The 27,704-nt window shown below is 39.7% G+C and overlaps 1 protein-coding gene across 1 annotated transcript; it reads right to left on the bottom strand.

Annotated features, from left to right (window-relative positions):
- Window positions 1-831: 831 nt before the first annotated feature.
- Window positions 832-27,704, bottom strand: LOC309550161 (uncharacterized protein; the record flags this gene model as incomplete). Its single annotated transcript, XM_082250593.1, is given in 6 exon segments — window positions 832-1,018; window positions 13,197-13,947; window positions 14,667-15,193; window positions 18,813-19,006; window positions 26,004-27,191; window positions 27,195-27,704. Coding segments are annotated over 6 exon segments (3,357 nt in total).

Raw genomic sequence — 27,704 nt, 5'->3', positions numbered from 1 at the left:
ATGGGAAGGTGCCACCCACCCCTCAACTGACAGAATCTTAACTTAAAAGCTACCCTAAGCATGGTGTTCCCCTTTTTTCTCCTCTCACCAGGATCCATGAAACAGCCCCTATCTGGCTGGGAAAAAAATTATGGCAGTCTACCCATCGCCTCTGGGTGTTCTGTCCTTGCTGACTGCTTCAAATATAATCAAAGCATGTAAGTTCACACTGGAGTTTGCTGCAGGAATTTGTGTGCAGAGAAACGCTCCTGTTGATGGAGGGGGGTCATGCCTTGCCTGTGTTTCTTGTGGGACATGGGGTTATGGAACTCATGCTGTGCATTACACAGGTGGTGCTGTCACTAGGGATGTAATTTACGTTTTAGGCCGGGTTTGGTGTATGCACATTGTAAACCCTAGACCTGAGGGGGAACACAGAACTTTCCAGGGGCAGTAGCTGTGAGTGCGTATGGATGTATGTGTAGTAACTAGCTAACTGCAGGGCAGCATGGGAGGGGCTAGTCTCTTGTCTTTGTTTTGAAAGGACCCATTACTCTTGTTAGATGCTGATCTTCATCTCGCAGATGCTTCTGTGCAGTGCTTCTGCCCACACTCTCAGATACTATGCAGTCCTGCCTTGGCTTCCACGATGTATATTTTTTTGGGCACTAATTAGTGTTCCCTTTTTCTAGCTGCTTCCATCCATACAGACTGGAAGAAGTTCAGTCCAGTAAAATAATTTTTTGTTTTGTTTACAAAGCTAAATTGTCGGGGATAGTCCCTTATTGTCTTTTTTCTACAGTACGTCCAGCTCAGGACACAGATCAGAAGACAGACAAGATCATGCTTCCTTTAGTCATGGTTCTCCTTCAAGACACAATTTCTGTTATCAATCCAGAGACAGACGTTCCTGATTTGATTCCGTTTTCTGTAAAATTCCTCAAAGAGATTATTAATCCTATCATCATGCACAGCTTCAGCCATAGGGATATTGGGCTTGCCCAAACTAAGCAATTCCTGGCAAAATGGCACCCAAGACCTGTTTTTTGGAAGCAGCAAGAGATAAAGAGTCTGACAACCTTCAAGTGATCTCATTGATAAATTGATAAAAAAAAATTTTTTTCAGAAATCTCTGTAATCTATTTATCAACCAGCTTCCAGTTAGCAAGGTGCAGAGTCGCAGCCAGGTCCTTCCATATGAGAGTCTTTAGAGACTTGAAGCTTAAGGGAAGGCACTGTTGTGGGAAAATGTGGCTATGGAACCACTGAAAAAGGAAAAAAAAATACTTCAAAGAAAGAAGGTTTACAAATTTCCATTCATGTATGAGATAAAATAAATCATCCAGGAAGAGTGGAGTCAGGTTGACAAAAAACATTAATTCCGAACTCCCTTCTTCAAACTATATCCTTTAAGTTGGACATACATGGACTGAACTTTTTCTGGTTTCCTAGGGACCTGCCAATTTTGATTCATGTATGACCACTGTGGTTAAACAGAAGTCGATCTCCCTGCTGTCAGAATACAAAGACACAGCGAGAAGGTGTCCCCCATCCACCATGAATGTGTGGTTGGAGGAATTGGTTCCGTTTTTTTTGTTCAACCCACTGGGTGAATAAAAAAATGGACTTATCTATCTAGCTTTAGGAAGGAAGATATTGAAAGTCTGGAAAAAATTAGGCCTGCAAGGCATTTAACATTACCTTTAGATTATGTTATCACCTTTAAAATTATGCTGGACAAGCAAATAGATCTCTGTCTTGATCTACCTGACTGCAGGAGGAGCATATAGGCCTGCAGTTGCACTGGCTTTCATTTCTAAAGGTATGAACATATGGATTGAAAAATTGGAGTCAGCAGTTACCGCTGATCTTGCTAAAGAGTATGTGCTTTCCTCTTTCAAACACCTAAAGCTATTGACTAGTTTCATGACTATGGCAGCCATTGAATAATCATATCCTTATCGAGGGTAATGCTAAACTAAACACTGGAATAAGAGCTCTTTGGCTCAGACTTTGGCTGCATACTCTCGCCACATGAGTCCGGGCCTTGTCCTGCACCAGGAGGAACCCAGGACCCACTGCACCAGCATAGGGTCTGACAATGGGTCCAAGGTTTCATCTGATACCCAATGGCAGCCAGGGTGCCATTGTCTAGCCTGTAGAGGTTTGTGCATCCCTCCATGGATATGCCTCCCCAGACCATCTCTGACCCACCACCAAACCAGTCATGCTGAATGATAGAGGGTTGGTGAAATTCTCGCGCTGTCTCTCTAATTATTGTCTACAAAATAGGCACCTTTAATGCTGCAGGTACTAAAATTGGTAACCTACACAATAGAGATAAATAAAGTTGGGGGGAGTACCGCGCTTTAAAAGTGCTTAAATAACATAGAAAAAAAATATATAAATATGTAAATATGTGAAAAAGTGCCAAAGTGCTTCTTAAATAATATTAAAAGTAATGTGTCTTAATGTATACAATAAATACAATCCAATACAAATCATACAATAAATATAATAGGTGATGAAATATTCACTAAACAAAAATAGATCTTATTGAAACCAACTATATCAATCCATTATACAGTGAAAAATTTATATAAAATTAAAATCGGTGACTTATTTAGATATAAAAAGTGCTCTAAATAGGTGATATCCAATAAAGTGCTGAAGTGTCCTTTTAAAATTATTTTTATAAATATATAGTGTGATGAACACAATCTTCTTAATCCAAATTTAACATGCAGGTGCTTCGTGCGGTGCCCACTAGGTGTCCTAAGCGCTCACCTCACTGCTCCTTTAAAAGAGCCTTAGGTTGTATGCCCCAGTATGCTGTTCCTTCCTCCTTATTGGCATATATGTACCATTATAAATCCTTGGTTATATCTCCCTTGTAAATGCAGCTATCTTCCAGGGGATATATGCGGTTCTTTGTATCTCCAAAAAAATCAAATTGGGCCCAACATAGTGAAGTACGTCCCATAAATTTTATTTAGAAAAGTAAGAGTAACACTCACATTGCTTTGCGTCTTGTTTCTAGCATAACATACGATCCTTTGCCGATACGTCACTAAACCGGAAGTGACGTATCGGCAAAGGATCGTATGTTATGCTAGAAACAAGACGCAAAGCAATGTGAGTGTTACTCTTACTTTTCTAAATAAAATTTATGGGACGTACTTCACTATGTTGGGCCCAATTTGATTTTTTTGGAGATACAAAGAACCGCATATATCCCCTGGAAGATAGCTGCATTTACAAGGGAGATATAACCAAGGATTTATAATGGTACATATATGCCAATAAGGAGGAAGGAACAGCATACTGGGGCATACAACCTAAGGCTCTTTTAAAGGAGCAGTGAGGTGAGCGCTTAGGACACCTAGTGGGCACCGCACGAAGCACCTGCATGTTAAATTTGGATTAAGAAGATTGTGTTCATCACACTATATATTTATAAAAATAATTTTAAAAGGACACTTCAGCACTTTATTGGATATCACCTATTTAGAGCACTTTTTATATCTAAATAAGTCACCGATTTTAATTTTATATAAATTTTTCACTGTATAATGGATTGATATAGTTGGTTTCAATAAGATCTATTTTTGTTTAGTGAATATTTCATCACCTATTATATTTATTGTATGATTTGTATTGGATTGTATTTATTGTATACATTAAGACACATTAATTTTAATATTATTTAAGAAGCACTTTGGCACTTTTTCACATATTTACATATTTATATATTTTTTTTCTATGTTATTTAAGCACTTTTAAAGCGCGGTACTCCCCCCAACTTTATTTATCATGCTGAATGATGTTATAGGCAGCACAACTTTCTCCATGGCTCCTCCAGACCCTTTCATGCCTGTCACACGTGCTCAGGGTGAACCTGCTCTCATCTGTGAAAAGCACAGAGCTCCAGTGGAGGACCTGACAGTTCTGGTGTTCAATAGCACATTCCAATCGAGCTCCACGGTGCTGGGCAGTGAGCACAGGGCCCACTAGAGGACATTGGGTTACCTTCATGAAATCTGTTTCTGATTGTTTGGTAAGAGATATTCACACCAGTGGCCTGTTGGAGGTAATTTTGTAGGGCTCTGGCAGTGCTCACCCTGTGGGCATGTCTTATATGTACTCCAAATGCAAAGTGGACAGAAGATGCATAGATTTTCTTTTTACCCACAACTTTTTTTCTTTTTGATAATACCTATTACTTGCAATTATATGGTGCATCGATTGGGTGCCAAATTTTCTCCTTCCCTGGCAAATATTTATATGGGTTGGTGGGAGGAATTTTATTTTTTTTTCCTATCTTAATCCATTTTATAGCAATTTATTTTGGTATGACAGATTCATTGATGACCTGCTTATCATTTGGGTTAAGGATAATGCTACTTTTGATATCACACCATTTTTGCACCACGGCTGCCGACAATTAAAATATTCCCACACTAAGAAATAAAGTAATAAATAGTGGAAAGTCCACAAAGGGACAGTGGGGGGAATTGGGACTATGCAATACCAAAAAGTAAAAATAAAAAAGAAATACAATGGAAAATGAAAAAAAGGATATTATAAAATAAGAATTTTATTGGTAAAAAAAGCAATAAAACACCTCAATGAGGAACCTTTATTAGGTGAATAGTGAAAACCATGAGGACATACAAATAAACATAAATGTGCGGGGAGAACCCTGATATAGACACAGATGTTGAGAATAGCGGACACAGAAGCTCCAACGCGTTTGAACCTAAAGTCTTCTTATGGGATAGATGTCCACTTGTCACAGATATCTACAACAAAAATATCAAAAGAAGTAATAACTGTACAAACATCTAAATATCAAATGATGGAAAGAGGCAGGAAGTGGAGAGGGGCGCCGACACACGTAACCTATGAAAAACACTGACCAGGGAGACCAGAGTGCCCCTACCAAAGGAGGGGCTACACGTGACGGGTGCGATGAAGGGAACACGACCCCCATCCCAGAGAGCCCACCAAAATTCCAGGACACACAGTTGTTACAAAAAAGAACCTAGTAAACACAACAATTTATATATGTCACACAATTATACAATAATAAACCCACAATGCAGTGAACATGAAACAACAAAAACTGAAAAAAAAAACCAGAAGTCAGAACAGAATGTGTATGGGGTACACAGTACCCCTAGTCATTCACTAAAAAAAAAAGTGTGAAAAAAGAGGCAGTTTGTGACAAGTCCTTTATTGAAAAAAACATAAATAAAAAAAAAATGTCCCTCAGTGTAGATCCATCATCAATCATGATGCATGATGAAAAAAAAAGCTCCTGTCATCTGACAGCTCCACCGTTCCTGTTGCTAAATAAACTAAGGGGCGATGCCATCTGGTGATGTTACCAGACAGCCCCAACCCTGTGTGATGTCACTGACTAATGTAAAAAAAAAAGGAAAATCCTGATCACTTTTGCAGAATAGTACAGTGTTACTATGGTAACAATGTATTGCTCTGGTCACAGTGTGTTACAGAATCATTAAAGAGGTTGTAAACCTCCAAAATAAAGTTAAAAAAAGAAAAACCCAAAAGACAGAGGCATATTGAGCTAGTATGCATTGCATACTAGCTCCCTATGAAGCCTTAGAAAAAAGCCTTGGAACAAAGCCCCCGCAGCGCAGCCCACTGACTGCTGACACGGTCAACATGTTCACCCTTCTGGAGCCGCAATGATATCACTTCCGCACATGCGCGTGGGAGCTGCTGTTTACGGCACAGGGCTCTGAAGGAACAGCACGGGCGGCTGTTCCTTCAGAGCGCATGCGCCAGTGATGTCACTGGCTGCATGCAAAGTAAATATATCCTAAACGGTGCATGTTTAGGAGATATATACAGTACCTATAAATAAGCCTTATCATAGGCTTACTTATAGGTACAAGTTACACAGGAAGCTTTACTTCATCTTTAAAAAAATGTAATAAAAAAAAATAAATGTATAATTTCTTTTTTTTTTACATACTGTCAACAGTCAGTGTCCTCCACCGCCACACCAGTTATAAACAGTGATACACTGTGCTGCACTGGTGACAGTATGAAAAACAAAATCTTAGTTTTCAAAAATATTGTGACAAAAAAAAACAACTTCAGTGCCGGGTCACACTTGTGCGATGCGGGAAGGCTGCGAATTCGCAGCCTGTTCCCGCATCGCAAACGCACATCTGGCAGTTCACATTGCCATATGCGATACGCTGGGGGTGTCAATGAAATGTTAATGACACCCCCAGTTTGATCGCATATCGCAGTGCGATCTGACAGTTCGCACAGGATCGGATTGCACAAGTGTGAACCACTGTGCGATCCGATCCTGATGCGGCTGAAAAAATGCCTCACGTGCGACTTTTGTGCGGGTGCAGTGCGAATTTAGCCATACAAAGTGTATGGCTGAATTCGCACTGCACATCCGATCGCATGTAATGAAGGAGCAGTGCGCTCCGATATTACATGCGATCGCCGCACACGCGGAAGTGTGAACCGGCACTAAAACTCACCATGCCTCTTACTAAATACTTTGGACTGTCTACTTCCTAAAAATTGGTAATTTGGGAGGTATTTGTACTGTCCTGGCTTTTTCAGGACATCAGGATTGATCGATTTTCAAATATATACAAAAGTTTGTGGCATCTATACCTTTCCTACAGACTAAATAATAAAAAAAATTTGGGTTAATTTCACCAAGGAAATGTAGTAGAATACATTGTTGACCTAAATTTATGAAGAAGGGTTATTTTTTTGCAAAATGTTATAACAGAAACAAAGAAAAACACTTTTTTTTTTTTTCAAAATATTCTTTTTTTTGTTTATTTAGCAAAAAATAGAAAAAACTAATTGGTGATTAACCTTCTCAGCGGTATTCCCGAGCGTGGCTCGGGGTTAAATTTCAGAGCCAAAAGCGTTAACCCCCGAGCCGCACTCGGGGTACCGCCAGAAGCATCGCTGGATCCTGTAAAAGAGGTTACTTACCTTGTCACCGGGATCCAGCGATGTATGCGAGTGGTATGCGGCGGGGGATCTTCCTCCCGATCCTCTCCGTGCCCCGGCTTCCATCTCCTGCGACGTGACGTTCGCAGGGGGTGGAACCGGTGGCAAATTCAAATGTAAAACACACCAAACACACTGATACCATTCAAAATATATATTTATGTATATACGTATACGTATTTACGTATATATATATATGTATATATATATATATATATATATATATACGTATATGTATATATATATATATATATATATATATATATATGTATATATATATATATATATATATATATATATATATATATATATATACATACAGTATATCTATATCTATATATATATATATATATATATATATATATATATATATATATATATATATATGTATATGTATACATACATACATACTTTAACTTATTTATAGTTTTTTATTATATTATAATTTATGATTTTGTGTCTCAAACTTTATCATACCCGAGATGTTATAAAGAAGAACGCACAGTAAAAAAAAAAAATATGTAAATAGTTGGTTTGGGCTGCTCAGTCACAAGAATTACATGCAAAATAATGGTACCGCTTTCAGCACCTAAAATCCGAAAGAATCATACCGCCAGGGAGGTTAAATACCACTGAATGAAAGCTCTATTTGTGTGAAAAAAATTATAAAAATGTCTTACGGGTACAGTGTTGTGTGACACTGCATTGCAATTGTCATTCAAAGTGTGACAGCGTTGAAAGGTATAGTGAATTGACAGTATAGTGAATTGACAGTTTCAGAATGGTATAGTGAATTAACAGTGTCAGGATCGCATGCAATATTTAGGGAAAATGTGTCTGGACCCCTACATACCTACATACCACACGCGAGATGCTTTTGTGAATGGAGCCCAGTAAGTTTTATCTTTATCACACTTTTCACATATGAGGCTAGGCTGCTTGTGTGCTCATAATACAGCCTTCATCAGTATAATCGTCAGACCAAGAGACCACTGAGATAAAATATGCAGTTTAATTATTATTAGTGATGAGAGAATAAATGTGTAAGAAATATGAGAACTTACTTACATTTTTAATCTGGATTTGGGTTCACCTAATGATGTATCCAGATTCAATATAAGCATTTGATGGCATTGTCTTAACAATTCACTCATCTGTACCTATTCGGATACATTCCCGGACAAATGCTCTTCTTCACTTCTCCTGCTGTTTCCTGCATGCATAAAAATGTAATCATTCTCACATCTATTTCTGTTATCCAGACACATACACTATCTGGAACCGCATCAACCATTTTAAAAATTATAACATAAAGTACCATTAAAATTCTTTCTCATTTCTTTTTTCTCTATGTACTATCCCTTAAAACAGTAAACATGGTAGTTTAAGATCACCTACAATAAAAATAAAAAAGAACTGTTGGTCAGTTGAGTGGACTTTATCTATCGTAGAATATGTACAAATGAAGAGCTAGTGTATCCTCTTTTTCAAACTGAGATTTGTCTGAGACTATATTGGACTCAGTCAAGTCTTGCAGTGCACTGATTGCATTTTAAATTACCACACTTTGCTGAATGCCAGTAACCTGTTGTTTTTCACATTGACAGCACACCAACATCTGTTAGCAGACCCCCCCGAAGGACAACGCAACCCAGATCATCTTTATACAATACCAGATCACACATCGGCCCAGTGCAGTCAGACGCACATATAAACATGGATAATATTGTTATTTAAACTACTAGTAAATTTCCATCCATATGTTCATCTAGAGAATATCCCATCTCATTTTGAAGTATTAACTAATTTTTACAGTAAAAGTTCCCAAATGTTATTATATTATCCTCAACTATTGTATATCGATTCATATTAGAAAAATATTACAAATGGTAATAATTGTATTTCAATTTTCAATACGTTACTCTGCAAAAAGAAATATTCAATATAACAGAAGGCAAAATGTTAATAGCATATTTTGATAATAGCAGCTCAAGCTCATATAGGAGATAATAGGGGGAATCTAAATGGTTGCACAAAAAATACAACAGTGATACAAAGGGGTTGATTTACTAAAACTGGAGAAACTGATTTTTTTTTGCACTAAAACCGGTGCAAAATCTGGTGCAGCTCTGCATAGAAACCAATCAGCTTCTAGGTTTTATTGTTAATTGTTTATTATTTGAACAAGCTGAAGTTACAAGCTCATTGACTAGCATGCTCAGCTGCACCAAATTTTGCACTCTCCAGTTTTTCTAAATCAACTCCACAGTATCATTATGATCAAGACATTAAATAATTAAAGCACTTTGATGAAGATAATAAATAAATGCCTTGTAATACAGTTATAGTATTTTACAAAAAAAAAAAAAAAAACTAAGACAGAATATCATAGATATTCAAAAAATATTTTAGGTTAAGACAGTGTTAATATTTGCAATAGATGGACAGTAGGAAAGATAACAATTCAAAGTTAAAAAATCAGGAAGGAGTATGCGGCTAGCCATGGTCAAGAGCAGACATGAGTAACTGAGCTCCTGGCTCACAGGGTTCTCCCATCAAACTTCAACAGACCCTAAACCAGCCACTCAGCAGATGCTCAAGCGGCAGAAAGCCCAGAATGTCCTGCAGAACTGGGCTGAAGGTGGTCTCAACCATTTCTTCCAAGTGCAGCTGCCACAACTCTTGTAAACACCAGGGCCCTCATGACCAAGATGTTACCATCTTCTACCTCATCCTTTCGCTCAGACTGGGACAGTTCCCCTACATATAGTGGCCGCCCCTTCCAGCCTACCCATCTGTACTGCTGAGGTGAGAGAGATTTCACCGCCCCCCACTCCAAACCTATGCCTGCCGCTCTCCTCTGCCAGCTCAAAGGACTCCTATGCCACTCAGAATGAGGAGGTGTCCATGGAGGTAGGGCTTTACATCCATTACCTACTGGGCAAGAATTTGATTATTGGGTACAGCAGAGGAATATCCTCTCTGAATAGAGAGGTAAGGATCTCAGATCACAATTTACTACAACTAATTACCAAGTGTCAGCCTTAGACTCAACCTCCAAAGATGTGTAAAACAATAACTTATTTTCCGCGCTGTGATGTATATTTTGGTGAAAAAATAAATTATAAACAATGTATAAAACCTGAAGCTGCTGCTCACTAGGTAAAATACCAGAAAAAACTAAAAGTATAAATAGACAGCGCTAACAGGTGACAAAATGTAAATGAATTATAAATATATATAAATGTGCTACAATAATTAATTAGTGCCCTAAAACATTGATGCTCTAAAAAAATTGATTGGTACAACCAAAAAGTGTATTTATAAACAATACATATATAATAAATACTAAAGTGCTAAGATTAAGTGTCCATAATATAACCATTAAGGTGCAAAGTGATATTGTTAAGGTGCAGTCCAATAAATGCTTCTTCAACAGAAAACTAAAGTGCCAAACAGGTGCTCGAATCCATAAAAGTGCCCAAGTGCTCTTCAGGAAAAAGGCCCCCAATGGGGATGCACTCACCAGATTTTGGGTAAAAATGAGCCTTGAACATGTATAATGTTCCTTGATCGGATCACAGGATCAATGCAGCTACCCTAGCATATGAGATATCCCTCAAACGGATGGATGGATGACATGCACCTCATAGACTGGCTCCTTAATAATTCGTCTCCTCTCTCTCTCCCATGTGTGTTTCAAATATAAAGAGAGAAGCCATACATAGTGAAGCCCGTAATATTTATTTAAAACAGAATGGTAAGAATAATACTCACAAAGTATCTTTAAAAAAATCAGCAATAAAACAGCATTAAGCAGCCTAGCACAGTCAATCCTCCAATTTCCGTGTCGCTGCCGGCGTGCGTTCCACGGTGGTTAACAGGAAATGACGCTGCAAAAGCTCCGCTGCCCGGAAGTGCGTCGACGCGTTTCGCCCGCCTTAATGGGCGTTATCAAAGACATCACTTCCGGTAAGGCGGCTTGTGTTTTTATACTTAATTGACTCTACTCGCAGCCAATCGAAGGAGAAAGGGGGGTGGCATATACTCTATCTGTCAACTTCCTGTTGACAGTCTACTATTAAGCGTGTCCCCACGGTGCAAATAGCAACTCAATCCGCAATATTTATTTGGGTGAATAAAATTGATGAATATATGCAAATCTATCAAATATTAAAATCACCACCTCATTTCCTGTTGCCGATAACTTATTATATTGTTAAAAAACCTTAAAATTTATTACACTTCATAAAATTCATAAATACAAATCATACATATCAGCATTAATAAAAAAATCTTATTTGTTAAATAAAACAATTCAAATAAGAAGATCGATATTTGTAACAAGAATATATATTAATATCTATTATTTACAAAATCCCGAGAAGAATAAAAAACGAAAAAAATATATAAAAAATATATAAATTATATATTAAAAAATGTGAAGAAAATTATAAAAAATGAAAATAATAATAAATAAAAAATATTAAAAGAATAAAAATAAAAAATAAAGATAAATATAAATGAAAATAAAAATAAAAATAAAAATAGAAATAAATATAAATAAGAAAAAAATAAGAAAAAATAATAATAATAATAATAAGAAAAAATAAAATAAAATAAAATAAATAAAAAAAATAAAAAAATAAATAAATGAATAAATAAATAAATATAAAAAAAAAAAAAAAAAAAAAAAAAAAAAAAATATAAAAAAATATAAAAATAAAAATGAAAATAAAATTAATGTAGCAAATAAAAATAAAAAATAAAAAATAATAAATAATAAACAAAATAAAATAAAAGTGAAAATAATAATAAAAATACAAATAAAAATAAAAATAAAAATAAAAATAAAAATTAAACAAAGATTTACTTAAACAATATGGGATTCAAAATAATCAAAATTATGCCTCAGCCTTAGAAGAAAAAAACAGAGAAGGGGGAAGGGGAGGAAAAATTTTTTTACCAATTAGACAGAAAACAGTTCAGATCCAATTCTATATTGAGACCCCGGGGCTGTAAGGTCCCGAGGCGATGAATCCATTGTGTTTCATTTTTAGAGATTGCTCTCTTTAGATTACCCCCCCTCCAATGTGGTTCAACCCTATCTATACCACAAAATGCTAGCCCTCTGGGATCACTATTGTGGACCAATCTGAAATGATTGGATACGCTGTGGTGACGAAATCCCTTTTTGATGTTAGTCACATGCTCCCGTAATCTTACTCTGAGTTCTCTCGTTGTTCTACCCACGTACTGTAGCCCACATGGGCACGTCAACAGATACGTTACATGGGTAGATGAACACGTGATAAACTTGTCTATGGTATACTGTTTCCCATCAACAAGGGACCTAAATTCAGAGGTTTTGCGTTTCCTATGCCTCGAAGTTTTACATATTGCACATCTTCCACAGCTAAAATAACCGACTTGATCTAAAAATGTACATGTTTTAACTGGAGGGTTTACCACATTATGCGCCAGTTTCAATCTTAAAGTGCTTGGTTTAGTATAGACGAATTTAGGCCTTGAAGGTAAAATCGTTTTTAAAATGTCGTCCTTTAAAAGCAATGGCCAATGTTTTTTTTATAATGTGTTCTACTTGTTTATATTGCCTAGTAAAACCTGTCATAAAAGCCAAACCGTAGTTGTTAGAATGATTTGAATCTTTTGTTTTATCCTTCAACAGCTCTTTCCTATCAATCCTCCTGATGTTTTCTTTGGTGTTGATGAGTTCCTTGGAGTTGTAACCTTTTTCTTCAAATCTTTTTATGAACAAATTGGCTTGCTGATCGTAGTCTTCTTCCCGGTCACAGTTCCGTCTTACTCTGAGCAGTTGGCTCTTAGGCACAGAGCTAAGCCACTTGGGGTGATGGCAACTCCCCGTTGGAATATAACCATTTCTATCAACATCTTTGAAATAGGTCCGTGTAAAAAGTTTTCCTTCAAATTTAAAAATTTCCAGATCTAAAAAGTGGATGGATTGGTTTCCTATATTTTCAGAGAAGGAAATGCCATATTTATTTCTTCCCATGGACTCCAAGAAAGCCCTGAGAGAGTCATGGTTCCCATTCCACACCATAATTATATCGTCTATATATCTGTAGTAGAGTTTCAGATGAGCTGATTGACTTTTAAGGATGGTCTCTTCTTCCCACTTCCTCATAAAGATGTTGGCTATGGATGGCGCATACTTTGCCCCCATAGCCACACCCCTTTTTTGCCTGTAGAATTTCTTATTGCGCCAGAAGAAGTTGTGGCTCATGGCTAAATCAAGGGCCTGAAGCAAGAATTCTTTCTGTTTTTTCTTTATCTGGGTTGTATCAAGGACCCATTTAGCAGCCTCCAATGCATGTGTTTGCTGTATATTCGTGTACAGTGAGTTCACGTCTACACTCACAAGCAAATCATCTTCTTCAATTTCCAAACCATTAAGGATCCCCATTAAGTGTTTGCTGTCCCTCAAGTAGGCCTTCCCTTGCTGGGCCAACGGTTGGAAAAAACAATCCAGATATTCACCTACCCGGGAGAACAAGGAGTCAACTCCGCTTACTATAGGTCTCCCAGGGGGTTTTTTGTTGTTTTTGTGAATTTTTGGGAGCTGGTAAATAACCGGAACCCTCGGTGCATCTGGTATTAAATATCTACTTTCTCTCTTGTTTAAAATCTCATCTTTAGTGGCTTTCTTGATCAGTTTTGTTAATTTGGCTTTGTAGAGGTTACTAGGATTCCTTCTTAACTCTTCATATGTTTCTGTATCATTAACCAACCTATCTAGTTCGTCTAGATAATCTTGTTTATTTAAAACCACCAAACCTCCTCCTTTGTCAGCAGGCCTGATTACTATATTTTTCTTGTTCTCAAGTAATTTCAGGCCTTTCTCTACATCTCTCTTTCTTCTGGAGGGGCGGGCTTTTAATTTATCCAAGTCGTTTTCTACTAAAACTTTAAAAACATCTAAAAACTGATTATTTTTGGGCTTGGGGTTAAAAACAGAATTATTTCTTAATTGCGTGTGCGCATATTCTTCCGATCTTGTGTCTCCCTTAGGAGGATTCTTTGCATAATGCTTTTTAATGTTGATCTTACGAATAAATTTTTGAAGGTCAATAAAAGTGTCGAACTTGTTGATATTTTTATCTGGCGCAAATTTAAGACCTAATGCTAAAACCTGTAATTCCTCGTTGGTAAAAGTGACATCGCTTAAGTTAAAAATTCCTTCTGTTAATTTTCTCTTTTCCTTTTTCCTCTTCCCTCCTCTGCATCCTCTGGTCTTTCGTTTTGAACCCCTCTCTCTTGTGCATACGGGGGTTCGGTGGGGAACCAAGGTCTCCAATCTTCCCTCTGTTCCTGTTGGTGATAGTTGTTGAAATTCCCCCTTCCTCTGGGGTTGAATCCTCCTCTTCCTCTCCAAGGGGGTCTCCCTGATCCCCTCCTGTGAAAATCCCCTCTTGGATAATTATTTTGGTGTGGGCCTTGATATTGTCCTCTTCCTCCTCTGTATCCACCATTTTGATACCCCCGTGCACCTCCTCGTGGGCCCCTGGGATGGTATCCCTGGTTGTGTCCAGGTTGGTGGTATTGTTGCACCTGTTCGTTTCTCAGGGGCTCAAATCTATTGGATGTGGGGATCTCGTATTGGGGAGTATAGGATTGTGATCTACCCCTTGATCTTCCCCGAGGGGCAGATCTAGAATCCCCCCCGTTGTTTCTCCCATTATTTCCAGGGGTCACATTATTCATGGGTGTCTGGAATGGGGTAAAATTAGGGAAGGGGTGTTCCCTCTCAATGGAGGATGCTCTGGAGTTGTCTTCTTGTATTATAGTTTCCTCTTGCCATTTATAAACCTTATTTGTTTTATAATCATTTGTATCTCTAAGGAATTTTTTCATCTTTTTCTTTTGTGTATCCCTGTCTACTTTATCTGCAAAATCTTGCAACTGCTTCATTTTTTCTTTATATTCAGCATTGTCATCAAGATCTACAAATTTTGCCTTAATAGCATTAATGTTGGCCTCTAGGTTTTTTAATTTTTTCTCTTTCCTGGAGATGAGCAGTTCAAGTAATTTCTTTTCGGTGTACCGAAAGAAATCAAACCACTCATCTTCCAGCGCCTTATCAGTTAGACCATCATTAGGGGCTACATCCCATCTTAGACGTCTGGGTGTCATCCCATCTTTGATGTATTTACTGAGGGTAAAACAGGAAATGAGGTGGTGATTTTAATATTTGATAGATTTGCATATATTCATCAATTTTATTCACCCAAATAAATATTGCGGATTGAGTTGCTATTTGCACCGTGGGGACACGCTTAATAGTAGACTGTCAACAGGAAGTTGACAGATAGAGTATATGCCACCCCCCTTTCTCCTTCGATTGGCTGCGAGTAGAGTCAATTAAGTATAAAAACACAAGCCGCCTTACCGGAAGTGATGTCTTTGATAACGCCCATTAAGGCGGGCGAAACGCGTCGACGCACTTCCGGGCAGCGGAGCTTTTGCAGCGTCATTTCCTGTTAACCACCGTGGAACGCACGCCGGCAGCGACACGGAAATTGGAGGATTGACTGTGCTAGGCTGCTTAATGCTGTTTTATTGCTGATTTTTTAAAGATACTTTGTGAGTATTATTCTTACCATTCTGTTTTAAATAAATATTACGGGCTTCACTATGTATGGCTTCTCTCTTTATATTTGAAACACACATGGGAGAGAGAGAGGAGACGAATTATTAAGGAGCCAGTCTATGAGGTGCATGTCATCCATCCATCCGTTTGAGGGATATCTCATATGCTAGGGTAGCTGCATTGATCCTGTGATCCGATCAAGGAACATTATACATGTTCAAGGCTCATTTTTACCCAAAATCTGGTGAGTGCATCCCCATTGGGGGCCTTTTTCCTGAAGAGCACTTGGGCACTTTTATGGATTCGAGCACCTGTTTGGCACTTTAGTTTTCTGTTGAAGAAGCATTTATTGGACTGCACCTTAACAATATCACTTTGCACCTTAATGGTTATATTATGGACACTTAATCTTAGCACTTTAGTATTTATTATATATGTATTGTTTATAAATACACTTTTTGGTTGTACCAATCAATTTTTTTAGAGCATCAATGTTTTAGGGCACTAATTAATTATTGTAGCACATTTATATATATTTATAATTCATTTACATTTTGTCAACCTCCAAAGATGCCCACATAAAGGCATTGGAAACCACAGTGACACAGCTTACTGTATTCACCTACAACTAAGAGCTAAAGACATAGAAAACAGGAGCAGGTGAAACAGTATTACAGCATTGATGGGCACTGATAGGCAGCACTGATATGCAGCACTGATGGGCACTGATAGGCAGCACTAATATGACGCACTTATGGGTACTGATAGGCGGCACTGATGGGCCCTTATGGGCACTGTTAGGTGGCACTGACGGGCACTGATAAGTGGCACTGATAGACCGCACTGATGGGCACTGATAGACGACACTGATAGGCAGCACTGATGAGCAGGCACTGACAGGAATTACTGATGGGCACTGATTGGCATCACTGATGGACACTGATTGGCATTACTGGTGGCTACTGATTGGCATTACTCATAAGCACGTGTAGGCATCACTAGTGGTCACAGGTGGGCATCACTGGTGGCCATAGGTGGGCATTACTGGTGGGCACTGGCATGGATCTCTAATGGGACTGCACTGATAATCAATGCACTGAATATCAGCGCAGAACCCCCTGTCAGGAGACCCGCTTATCAGCTCTCCTCTACTCACACGCTATCAGCGTGAGTAGAGGAATGCCAATAATTTCCACTCCCTATTTACACTGTGATCAGCTGTGATTGGACATAGCTGATCACATGGCAAATAGCCTACATCATAGGTTCTTTACTGAGATCGGAGATGTCATATGTCAGAGCGACACATTGCACCACCATTTACCGCGTGAATGAGCGGCTTGTTCTGAAGGACGTCATTTGTACAATGAAACCCCCGCCTGGCCGTAATTTTGCTATATGCCAGAAGGTGTTAATGAATATCTGTACCGAGAGCCAACTAGGACATAAAGTCCGCAGGGTGTCAAATGCTAGGGCTCCTTCCAACAAGCTATGTTGGGATGTTTTTTGTAAAGTTCTTTACTATAGGAACAGGAACTCGTTGTTTGGAAATCCTAGCATATGAGCACCACAGATGGCGCAACAATTAATTTTTTCCAGATCTGTCATTAGGACACCCTGGGGATTCACAGGGCAGTAAGACTCTTGAACATCATCAGTGAAGCTGGAGTCACATACACATGGTGTTTTCCATTCCATATTATTGCAAAAAAGCAGAACAACCAATTTATATTTCACACCAGAATAACTTCATAGATTCTTTACATTCTGATCGGAACAGACCTCAGTTGCTGGACATTGCTAAAAAAAGGAGCCTTGTCTGTCTCTAAAGCACCTCCTTAGCTATGAAGATGAAAATGTTTATGCTCCAAGACTTCCACCATGTCAACACCCCGCCCAAGAACATTAGATCCTGAAGCGTGAACAGGACAATGATGTGTACCTTATTTAGATATTTACCCTTACTTGCCCTTTTAGGAACTTCCTGTTCGTGCTTTGTAGACTGCCTTTCATACTTCCTTTGTTGTCCTACCCAGACCCTGAGCACCCGTGCCTGTCCTTCATGGACATCATTCTCGCACCCACCATGAGACGGGCCCAGCTCTCTCTGACATATTCTATAATTTTCAGAATGCCCACTAAGGGGTCTACTGTAGGAAGCATTCCCATGCAGAGACCCCAATGATGGTGGTATAGTTCTGGTGGAGCCTCTCGGTCTCTACCTGGTGTTATAATGATTATGCCAGCCCTCCTGTTGGGTATGTTTTAAACAGGGCACTGTTATGCTTTATCTGTTAGTTTTAGCTGATAATTCCCCTCACTATTAATATATTGGTTTTATTTTAAAATGTCAGTTTAATTAATCCAGAAGCCAGATAGGGACAGGGTTATTGTTTGTAATAGATGGGGACATTCTCTACCAATGAGATGGTGGATGCCCCCGTGCTCCAGGAAATTCTGCACTTTTCCTTGACACAAATGACTACTGCCTTCCAATACTTAAAGGAGCAGAATGTACAACTATACATAAGAGGCTCCACAGCGCTACCCATGCAATAATATTGATTTCTTCCAGTGGTAAATACAGGATCAAGGAACTGCGCAGTAGCCAATTATCTGCGCAGATTCTACCTTTTTTTGTGATTGTGCATTTATACTGATTCTAGATGCTAAAGCCTAAATGTGACTCTGGACCTCCCCATAGCTATTACCTTACCCCCATATAGACCCTGTCCTCACACTCAAGTTTGTAGGGGGAATTTGTTTTGGTAAATTGAAATACTTGGTATAAGTATTGGGGACTGCTCCGGTCCCCTTCTTTGCCCTCCACTTGGAGTATTCCCTTAAAGAGGGTTTTTATCTTTCACTTTATCAGGTCTCTAGCCACTCTCCTCTTCCTATTCTGACTACCTTAACCAATTTATCTCTGTACTTTTATTCCCTTTTCCTACTCACGTCCATCTTTCTTTTTTCTCTTTATAGCTGAGTCACCTCTGGTTGAGACTACTACACCATGCCCTTAGTAAACCTATTTTCTTTAAATGTACATTTTTGAACACCCCAGAGAAGAGGACACAGATGTTGGGCGAGGTGTCATGCCCATGTTGCATTGTTTTAAGAGACACACTTTAGGGAAGTGAAGCTCCTGAGACTAGGAAATCCCAGGTATCTATTTGTTTACCACAGCTGTTGACCCAATTCCAAATCTCGAGGGGTTAGCATACTGATTTCAAAGAATATAGCCTTGACAGTCACAGATGTCCTCAGAGATGAACTGGGTGAATTTTTTTGTTTTTGAAGGGTTCCATTTTTGCCCATCACATTACGTTCAAAAACATTTATTTCCCCAACGTGAGCCAGGTGGGCTTTATTGAGCTATGTCTAGAGAGGATATTGGAGTTCGCTAAGGGATTGTGGATAGTTGAAGGAGACTTGAATGCAGTATTGGACCACTTACTTGATGTTTCTTCAGGCATACTATGCCTTGCAATTAATACAGATATACTTGCAGATATGTGGAGGGTAATGCACAGTTATATTAGGAACTATACCTATTTCTAGGCTCCTCACAATTTTTATTCTTGTCTTGATTATTTCCTACTCCACCAATCTGTCCTCTCCTTGCAATATAGATCTCAGACCATCTCAGACCATACCCCCTATACAGTATTTTCAATTCTAGAGGAGATGACCCAGCAGCCTAGAACCTGGAGAGTGAATGAAATCCTAATTCAGTTAAATCATCAGTTGTCAACACAAAATAGCGATGCTCTGGAGTGACCAATCTCAGAAAACTAGGTAGTGGTGGCAGTGCAAGATATAGAAATGGGAAAAGCCCCTGGACCCGATGGTCCCTCTTCGGCTTACTATTGAAAGTTCTCTGAGAACTTGGTGCCACACTTTGTGCACTCTTGTAATGCTCTGTTGGATGGAGCATCCTTGCCTGTGAACTTCCTCCACACAGACAAAACTCTAATTCTGAAGGTGGGTAAGGATGGATTGGATCGTGCTAACTACCACCCCATCTCATTACTAAATGTAGACCTTAAAGGGTTTGTAACCCTACAATTTCATTTTCTGCCAGCCCCTCTATTATAAGCTGTTATCCTGCACTGTGCAATTGTTTATTAAAATCAAAGCCTCTAAATACCTTTTTGTGAAGTATCTTTAGGCCGGCCACTCCTGGCAGTGCTAATACTCAGATCCAGGGCTACAGCGAGAGGAGCTGGGCTCTCCTTCTAACGTCAGCCGGGAGTCATGTAACAACCGAGCTGGCTACTCAGCTCCTCCCGCTGTAGCTCTGGGTCGGAGTATCAGAGCGGCCTGGAATCACGTGACCGGCCTGAAGATACATCACAAAAAGATATTTAGAGGCTTCGTTTCTAACAAACAATTACATAATTCAGGATGGAAGCTTAAAAGAGAGGGACTGACAGCAATTTTTTTCAATTTTAGCATTTTACTAACAGCAGGGGGGGAGACAGAGACACAGACTCCCAAGCTTACAGGCAGGAAGGAGAGGGGGAAGAGGACAGAGGAGCACAGAGGAGAGCTATGGATGAGGAAGGCACGTAAATGACCACGGTGTCAGGGCTCAGCAGCCATGATAAAATGTGGTCGGTTTACAGGCAGGAAGCAGAAACTGGCAGGATCAGCCAAGTTATTTACAGCTTCCAGAGGAGCAGGTTAGACAGCACAAGCGCTGTTTAACCTGCTATAAGGGAACAGGATATCCTTTTTTTTTTTTTTTTTTTTTTTTTTTTTTTTTAGGGTTACAAACACTTAAAGATATTCACAAAAATACTGGCTAATCGCATTATCTCTGTTATACCCACTTTCATCCACTACGACCAGGTTGAGTTCATCCATAAAAGAGAGGTTAGGGATGATTCTTGTAGAGGTCTGAACTTAATACACTTGGCTAAGTCGCAGACCACCCCAATGTTGCTGGCCTTCAACTAAGTCAAAATGTAAAAAAAAGTGGAAACCGCAGAGAGTGCACAACCAGCTGCAACTATTTTTAGAAGATTTCCCATGTTAAAGGTGCGTTAATCCAGAATCTTCATGATTTCCAACATGTGCCACTAGCATCCACTAACACCCAGAAAGTGGTAAAGGTGCAACCTTACCAGACCACGCTAACCACCTTATTCAGAGCAGTGTTGGTGCCCCAGAAGATGTCCTCATCAGGTGGAGACTCCTTGTGACATCATCACGCACAGAAAAAAGTCAGAGCTACGATTGGATTGTCAGCCGGGTCCTTTTACAATGCGCATTTTTTATCTATTTATGTAAGTGTGATTTTATTACAATAAATTTGGATTTTAACATACTACACAATGATAAGTGTTTATTACTTTGTTCCCACATGATTTTAGCCATTAGAGAGCTGGTCTTGTATGCCTACACCTTTACTTTTTTCTGCATGTTGGTGGATGCTTTTGGTACACTTTGAAAATCATGAAGATTCTAGATTGATGCAAGTTGAATACAGGACTTTTCTTGGTTTTGGAATTTTTTATGGACATGTTTCTATTTTTTACTCTTTATATATGTTTATATGTGTTTTTGCACTATGGCAACAAAAAAAATAAATAAAATCATACTCACAAAAGAGTTAGAAATGTGCTATCTTGGCAGTGAAATACCAAAAGCTGAAAAGGAAAGCTGCTCAGGTGAGACAAAGCACTCTGGGGCAGGTCGGATCCGCCATCTAAAACTCGATAAATCAAAAGGAAAATGGACCTCACTCGGAAGTAAATGAAATTAGAAGTTATATGAAATGAATTTCATTTACTTCCGAGTGCGGCCCATTTTCCTTTTGGTTTATCTATCTTGGCAGTGACCATGAGCTCAGAGGTGTCTGGCGTTGGTTGAGACCAGCTCATGAAAAAGAGTGGGGTTTGACGTTTAAGGAGTGTTATGTGATTTTGTGATTAGACATGCTTGTATTTCTAAGGGCTCTTTCACACGGACGTTCCGTATGTCCGTAAATCACCCCATCCGTTTGCGGGTGATATACGGACATAATGCATGTCAATGGGATTGCGGATGTCAGCGGATGACCATCCGCTGACATCCAATTTTCATCCTTTCAGTTCTTTTCCGTTTTTTTGGAACGGAACAGAACCCTATTTTTGTTCCGTTTAAAAAACGTAACGGATGCAAAATCGGATGTCAGCGGTGTCATCCACTGACATCCGCAATGCCCATAGACATACATTATGTCCGTATATCATCCGCAAACAGATGGGATGATATGCGGACATACGGAGCGGATGACACAAGTGTCATCCGTGTCCGTGAAAAAAAAAAAGTGCCGGAGCGGATCGCAATATGGTCCGCTCCGTGTGAAAGAGCCCTAACTCTTTTGTGAGCAGTATCTTATTTTAAATACATTTTAAACTTTTATTACATTAATGCACTATGGGAGTGATTTTATATTTGAGAAATATCCTGTATGAAGGTGAGATGTTGCAAATACTCGAACCTTCCAGCAGCCAGATAAAACATTGTGATTGGCATACACCCAAGCGATATTTGCCGAACATTGGTGTAACGTAAATTCCTCTGGTGAGTTTGACACACAAAGGGGATTGAGTGGAGCACTTTAATTGGTGATTTACAAAGAGATTTAATTGCAAGTGGGACTTTTTGTGACACCTACTTTTATCACACTTTGTTTTCTAGTGGGACTGTTATTTTTTTCACTTTTATGTATTTTATTATATAAAGAAATTGAGACTCTCAGCGCCTCTGAAAACTATATATATTTTTAAGATTTCTCAGTGTATTAGGATGTAATAAATAAGAGGCTGCATGAGCACCATGATTGTTTGCTAGCACATTGATACATTGTTTTTTAGGTGTATATAGGTATTGGCACATTGTTCTGTCTCAGCATCGATTGTACCTGTGACCCTCTTGTAGACCTCCAGTCTGTAAGTGTGTGCAGCAGGTTGAATGATGGCTTCAACAGATAGTTTACTCAATGAATAAAGACTCCAGAGGTGTTCTCCAATGCTTCTTTATGCTTCAAGTTAGCAAAGACATAAACATAGAGGCTTTTCCATAGGTAAATTTACAATGAAGTTACACAGCTTCCACACTCTGCAGTCTCCTCATAACAACTAAACAAAATGGTAGTTACAGCAGGAAAATGGAGATGGGAGAAACCATATAGCCAGAAACAGCAGGGGTGCAAGGAAGATACCAATAACATAGCATAACATAACATGTAATAACAACTGCTAGACAGTTAAAGCTGCGTGGCAGCACACTCCCCGCCTGGTATCGTGAGATACCACTACACAATTATTTTCCATAAACATACAATTAACATTGCATACAGTAGAATGCTATGTAGCCCTCTCCTCTAAGCTAACTATGCTAGAGATCTAAGTGACTCCTTCACATAACACTGAATCAGGATTTTTGGAAGTAGGCATAATTAGGACTGTCTCAGTGACTGGTCTCAGGAAGGTTTTTGGGCTCCTGTCCTTTACAATCCTGACTTCCACACTTCGGACCTTTCCATCATCACTAGCAATGGCCTTTGAAATAACTCCAACTGGCCACTGGATCCGATTGGTTTGCTTTTCTTTTAGAAGAACCAGGTCTCCTTCCTTTAAGTTAGGCTTCTGGGTATGCCACTTTTTACGTCCTTGAAGAAGTGTGAGGTATTCCCTCCTCCATCTGTCCCAGAAACAATCTGCAAGGTATTGAGCATATCTCCATTGACGTTTGTATATGTCCTTTTCATCAAAAATGCTCTTTGGCGCTGGGATCTGTCCAATTTTCCGACTCAATAATGCAGCTGGAGTTAAAACAGTTGGACATTCTGGGTCTGTGGATACAGCTGTCAGCGGTCTTGAGTTGATTATTGCTGCGACCTCAGCAAGGAATGTAGTAAGTACTTCATGGGTAAGACGTGAAGAACTCACATCAAGCAACATAGAATCCAGTATGCGCCTTGCCATCCCAATCATACGTTCCCATGCTCCGCCCATGTGTGAAGCGTGTGGTGGGTTGAATTTCCACTGGTTTGCAGTGGCGGAGAAGGTGGCCCTTGGAGGTGGCTCTGTCTGAGAAGCTCGCTCCCGCAGGGGCTTGTTAATGCTCTGGGACGCTCTCTCGCTATAATTGAACTGGTTGGTCAGTTTTCTCTCCTTCTTGTTCCTGGATGGTATTTCCTCACCTTCTGTCCATTCTTCACTAGCCTGAGTGTCAGACTTCCCATCTGTATCTTTGTCTCTTGGCTCTGTGGAGTCGTTGGTCTGAGTCTCTTCAATGACTCCCAACTTCGCCATCTGTCGCCACGCTTCATCAGAGTCTTCGCGTAACATGTTTCCATCCAGGGAGAAGCGTACGGCCAGCTGGTCCACGATGCTAATGGGTTTGTAGGCCCGTTCCTTAAAACTGTACCTCAAAATGTTCTGGGGGGCATGAGGGTTGTTTGTAGTCAGGATACGAGCAAATTTCTCCTTAAGTTCAGCCTCGCTGAGTTCCAGCTGGTCCGGAGGCTTAACCAGAGTCTTGGCCTGCATCCATTCATCAGCTCCATCCCCCATATCTGTGGAGTCATCTTCATCCTCCAAATTTCTTCTTGAGCAGATGTTGGAACTCAATGCTACAATTTCAGGCCGGATTTCCGGATCAGTATCCGGATCCTCCAGGTGGAAATCGATATCTTCTTCTGAGTTTGTAGAAGACTGGTCCATTAAAAACTTGGGTCCTGAAAACCAAATGGTTTGTGTGAGGACAACTGCTGGCACTAAAATCTTCTGCATGAATGCTAGAAAGTGCTCTCGCTTCTCAGGTTTGTTACGGAGAGTTTTCTTCAGTGCAGCAAATCTGGTTAAAGCTTGTTCTCGATTGTTAGGGAGAGTAAGCCTTGGTACTCGGAAGGGTACTGGAGCTACCCAACTGTTGGAATTGTCCTTGAAGAACTCTTCATCCATAATCTTGATGAACTCCTTGTCTTCGACTGAAGGAGCAATCTTGTTGTCATCACAAGTAGTCTGGTACACTGAATCACCAAAGTCCTTTTGAGAAGTGAGCTTACAGTTAATACTTTGAAGTGCTTGATATGGAACTTCGTTTTTGAAATCAAGTCTTTCCTTCACATAATAATGCGATGGACATTTCATCAATTGACAGGTAACATTCGTTTTGTAGGAAGCTACATCCAAGAGCTTGTGAGATTGGTCTAAACAGACTTCTCCTATTATCACCCATCCAAGATCGAGTTTCTGGGCTTGAGGAGCATCATCTGGACCGTTACATAACTCTCTTATTTTATGAACTCTAGGAATGTCTCTCCCTAGTAGAATCAAAATCTTAACATCCTTGTTAAGTGGTGGAATGTAGTTAGCAATGTGGCTCAAATGAGGGTGATGACGTGCAACCTCTGGTGTGGGGATTTCTTCTCTGTTGTTCGGTAGCTGATCACATTCGATTAGAGTTGGGAGAGGAAACTCTGTGTCCTCATATTCTGATGCAACTATGAAGCCATGGGCTCTTCTTCCAGAAGTATTGACCTTTCCTGCACATGTCTGCAAGGTATAAGACCAGGTCTCTCCTTGAATGTTGAATAGGTCAAAGAATTCTGTACTGGCCAATGAGCGATTGCTCTGATCATCGAGTATGGCGTACATTTTTATGGATTTTTGTGGACATCCTTCAGGAAACACTCTTACAAGACATATCTTGCTACAAGACTTGCTATGAAGCCCTTCTCCACATACCTCTGTACACCTTGTGGTTACGGGGTCGGCATATTGCTCAGTTCTCTCCCCGCCATCATCTGATGTAGTCTTGGGGTTGCTGCCGGGTGAAGGTTTCCTTTTGAACAGGTCTGAATGAAGAGCGTCCACATGTTTGGCACTGTTGCAGAGAGAACATCTGATGGCGATCTTACAGTCTCTAGCTAAATGATCGGAGGATGCACAACACTTAAAACAGATATTATGCTCTTTGAGAAATGACTTGCATTCTTCAATAGGCTTGTCCTTAAATGCACGACATTTGGAGAGAGAGTGTGGCGCATTATGAATAGGACACTGTTGATTAAGATTGCTAGCTTTAATGTCTGTAGCTAAGACGTTGGATGCTATTGCAGTCTTCCTCACGGCAATAGGATGCCTTAAATCCTTGAATTTACTGTTGGTGGCAATACCCCTTGAAGTACTTAAAGGAATGGTGGTTGTATCTGGATCATTCTTGGATCTTGCAACCTTGCAACCTTCCGCACGAACTCTGAAAAATAAGAAAAGGGAGGGAAGGAAACACAATGCTCATACTTATACTTTGATCCTACACTAGTCCACTTTCCCTGAAGATGACTAGGCAACTTTGCTACAATAGGATTTACGTCCTGAGCAGTGTCTAAATAGCTAAGACCTGGTAAACTAGGATCTAACTTAGCAATTTCAAGTTCATGAAGGAGGTCACCTAACTCTCTAAGCTTATGATTGTCCTTAACAGAGATTTTAGGAAAGTCGTTTAGTCTCTGGAATAAGGCAGATTCAATGACTTCGGGGCTCCCATAGTCTTGTTCTAGACGTTCCCAGGCAGCATCAAGGCCTGCTTTAAAGTTATAAATGTAGACAGATTTAAGTCTCTTTACTTGTTCTGAAGATTGACGCCCCAACCACTTTATTAGTAAGTCAAGTTCTGCTTGAGGTTCAATGTCCAAGTTCTTGGTTACCGCCTTAAATGTAGATCTCCAACTCCTGTAGTTCTCTGGGCGGTCATCAAATCTAGACAGTCCAGTTGTAATCAACTCTCGTCGAATCATATACTTGCTGAACTCTGCAATGTCAGTGCTTTCAGTTTTTATAGCCACAGGGGGTACTGATGGTGCACCGTCTTGGACCATGGTTGGTATATGATGTTGGCTGGTAGGTAGAGAGAAAGGTGTTGCAGATGGGTTTAATTTAGGTAAGGGTCTGTCGACTGAAGGTCTCTGAGCATTTGAAGTCAAAGAGAGCTGTATCAAAGGGGCTATAGAGTTCATTCTGTAGTCTTCTGCTGTGCCCTTGTAATCTCTATGCACATAGGGTTGTGGTGGCACATGAGCTGCGTAGGTTGATTCACTTGATTTTGTGACGTGCGGTAGTTGTGGAGGGTCTCTGTTAGTAGGTGTGTCTAGTTGACCAGCTTGCTTTGGCGACACATTGCCTTCTGATCCACTTGCTGGATGATTATGAGAAGAATATCCAACTGTAGGTGGGACTGTATTGTCGTGGTTCTGAGTTAGGACAAACTGTAGGGTCCTTTCAACAGGGTCTTGACAAGCAGGCAAGCTGGTACAAGCTGCTCCTTCTTCTTCCAATAGGGCTTGTTCCAAGACAGATAACTCTGCTAAAGCTACTTCCTTTTCTCTGTTCTTCTGAAGAATTTCTAGCTGAGCCTCTGTTTCTGCTTGAATGCGTTTAACTTCTGCTTTGAAGGCTGCTTCTTTTTCAGAGCAGGCGGCTTGAACCTGGGCTACTGCAACCTTTTGGCGAGCTTTGAGTATTTGGTCGCTCAGTATTGACCTTATAGAGCAGGACCGCAATCACTTAGAAGAAGATTTATGATATGAGCGGGCAGACCTAGAAGATTTTCCTGAGTGTCTGGAAGAAGCAGAGTTACAGGATGTAGTCTCATGTATCTGTGCCAATCTCCCTTCTATCTGTGCCTTTGCTTCAAGATATGTGCTATGCCTCTGCTGGTCAGTAGAAGTAAAGTCCTTTAATTCCAATGCAGCTTCCTCTATGTTGGAATGTGACAATAGGGAATAGTACTTCTCAGAAAGTCTTTTATAATTCTCAAATGCCTTCTTAACCCTTGAGAGAGCAGTGTTCAATTGCTCAGAATTGTTGCTAGTTTCATTAGTGGCTGTTATACAACTTAAAGTCTTTTCCCATAATGCAGTCAGGTTACTAGATGTTTCTTCCTTACTTGCTTCATAAACCTCCCTTGCCTTCAAGGATGGATGAGGGGCTCTGACAGGACGAGCAGAATGAAGTAAGGAGTCTGCTTTACCTTGACTAAATGCAGGTAATTCTGTGAGATCTCTGTCAGACAT

Source organism: Pelophylax lessonae (genome assembly GCF_965119305.1).
Source record: "Pelophylax lessonae genome assembly, chromosome: 3".
Lineage (NCBI taxonomy): Eukaryota > Metazoa > Chordata > Amphibia > Anura > Ranidae > Pelophylax > Pelophylax lessonae.
Note: the sequence above shows the minus strand (reverse complement) of the source record. Positions and strands in the feature narration are given on the sequence as shown.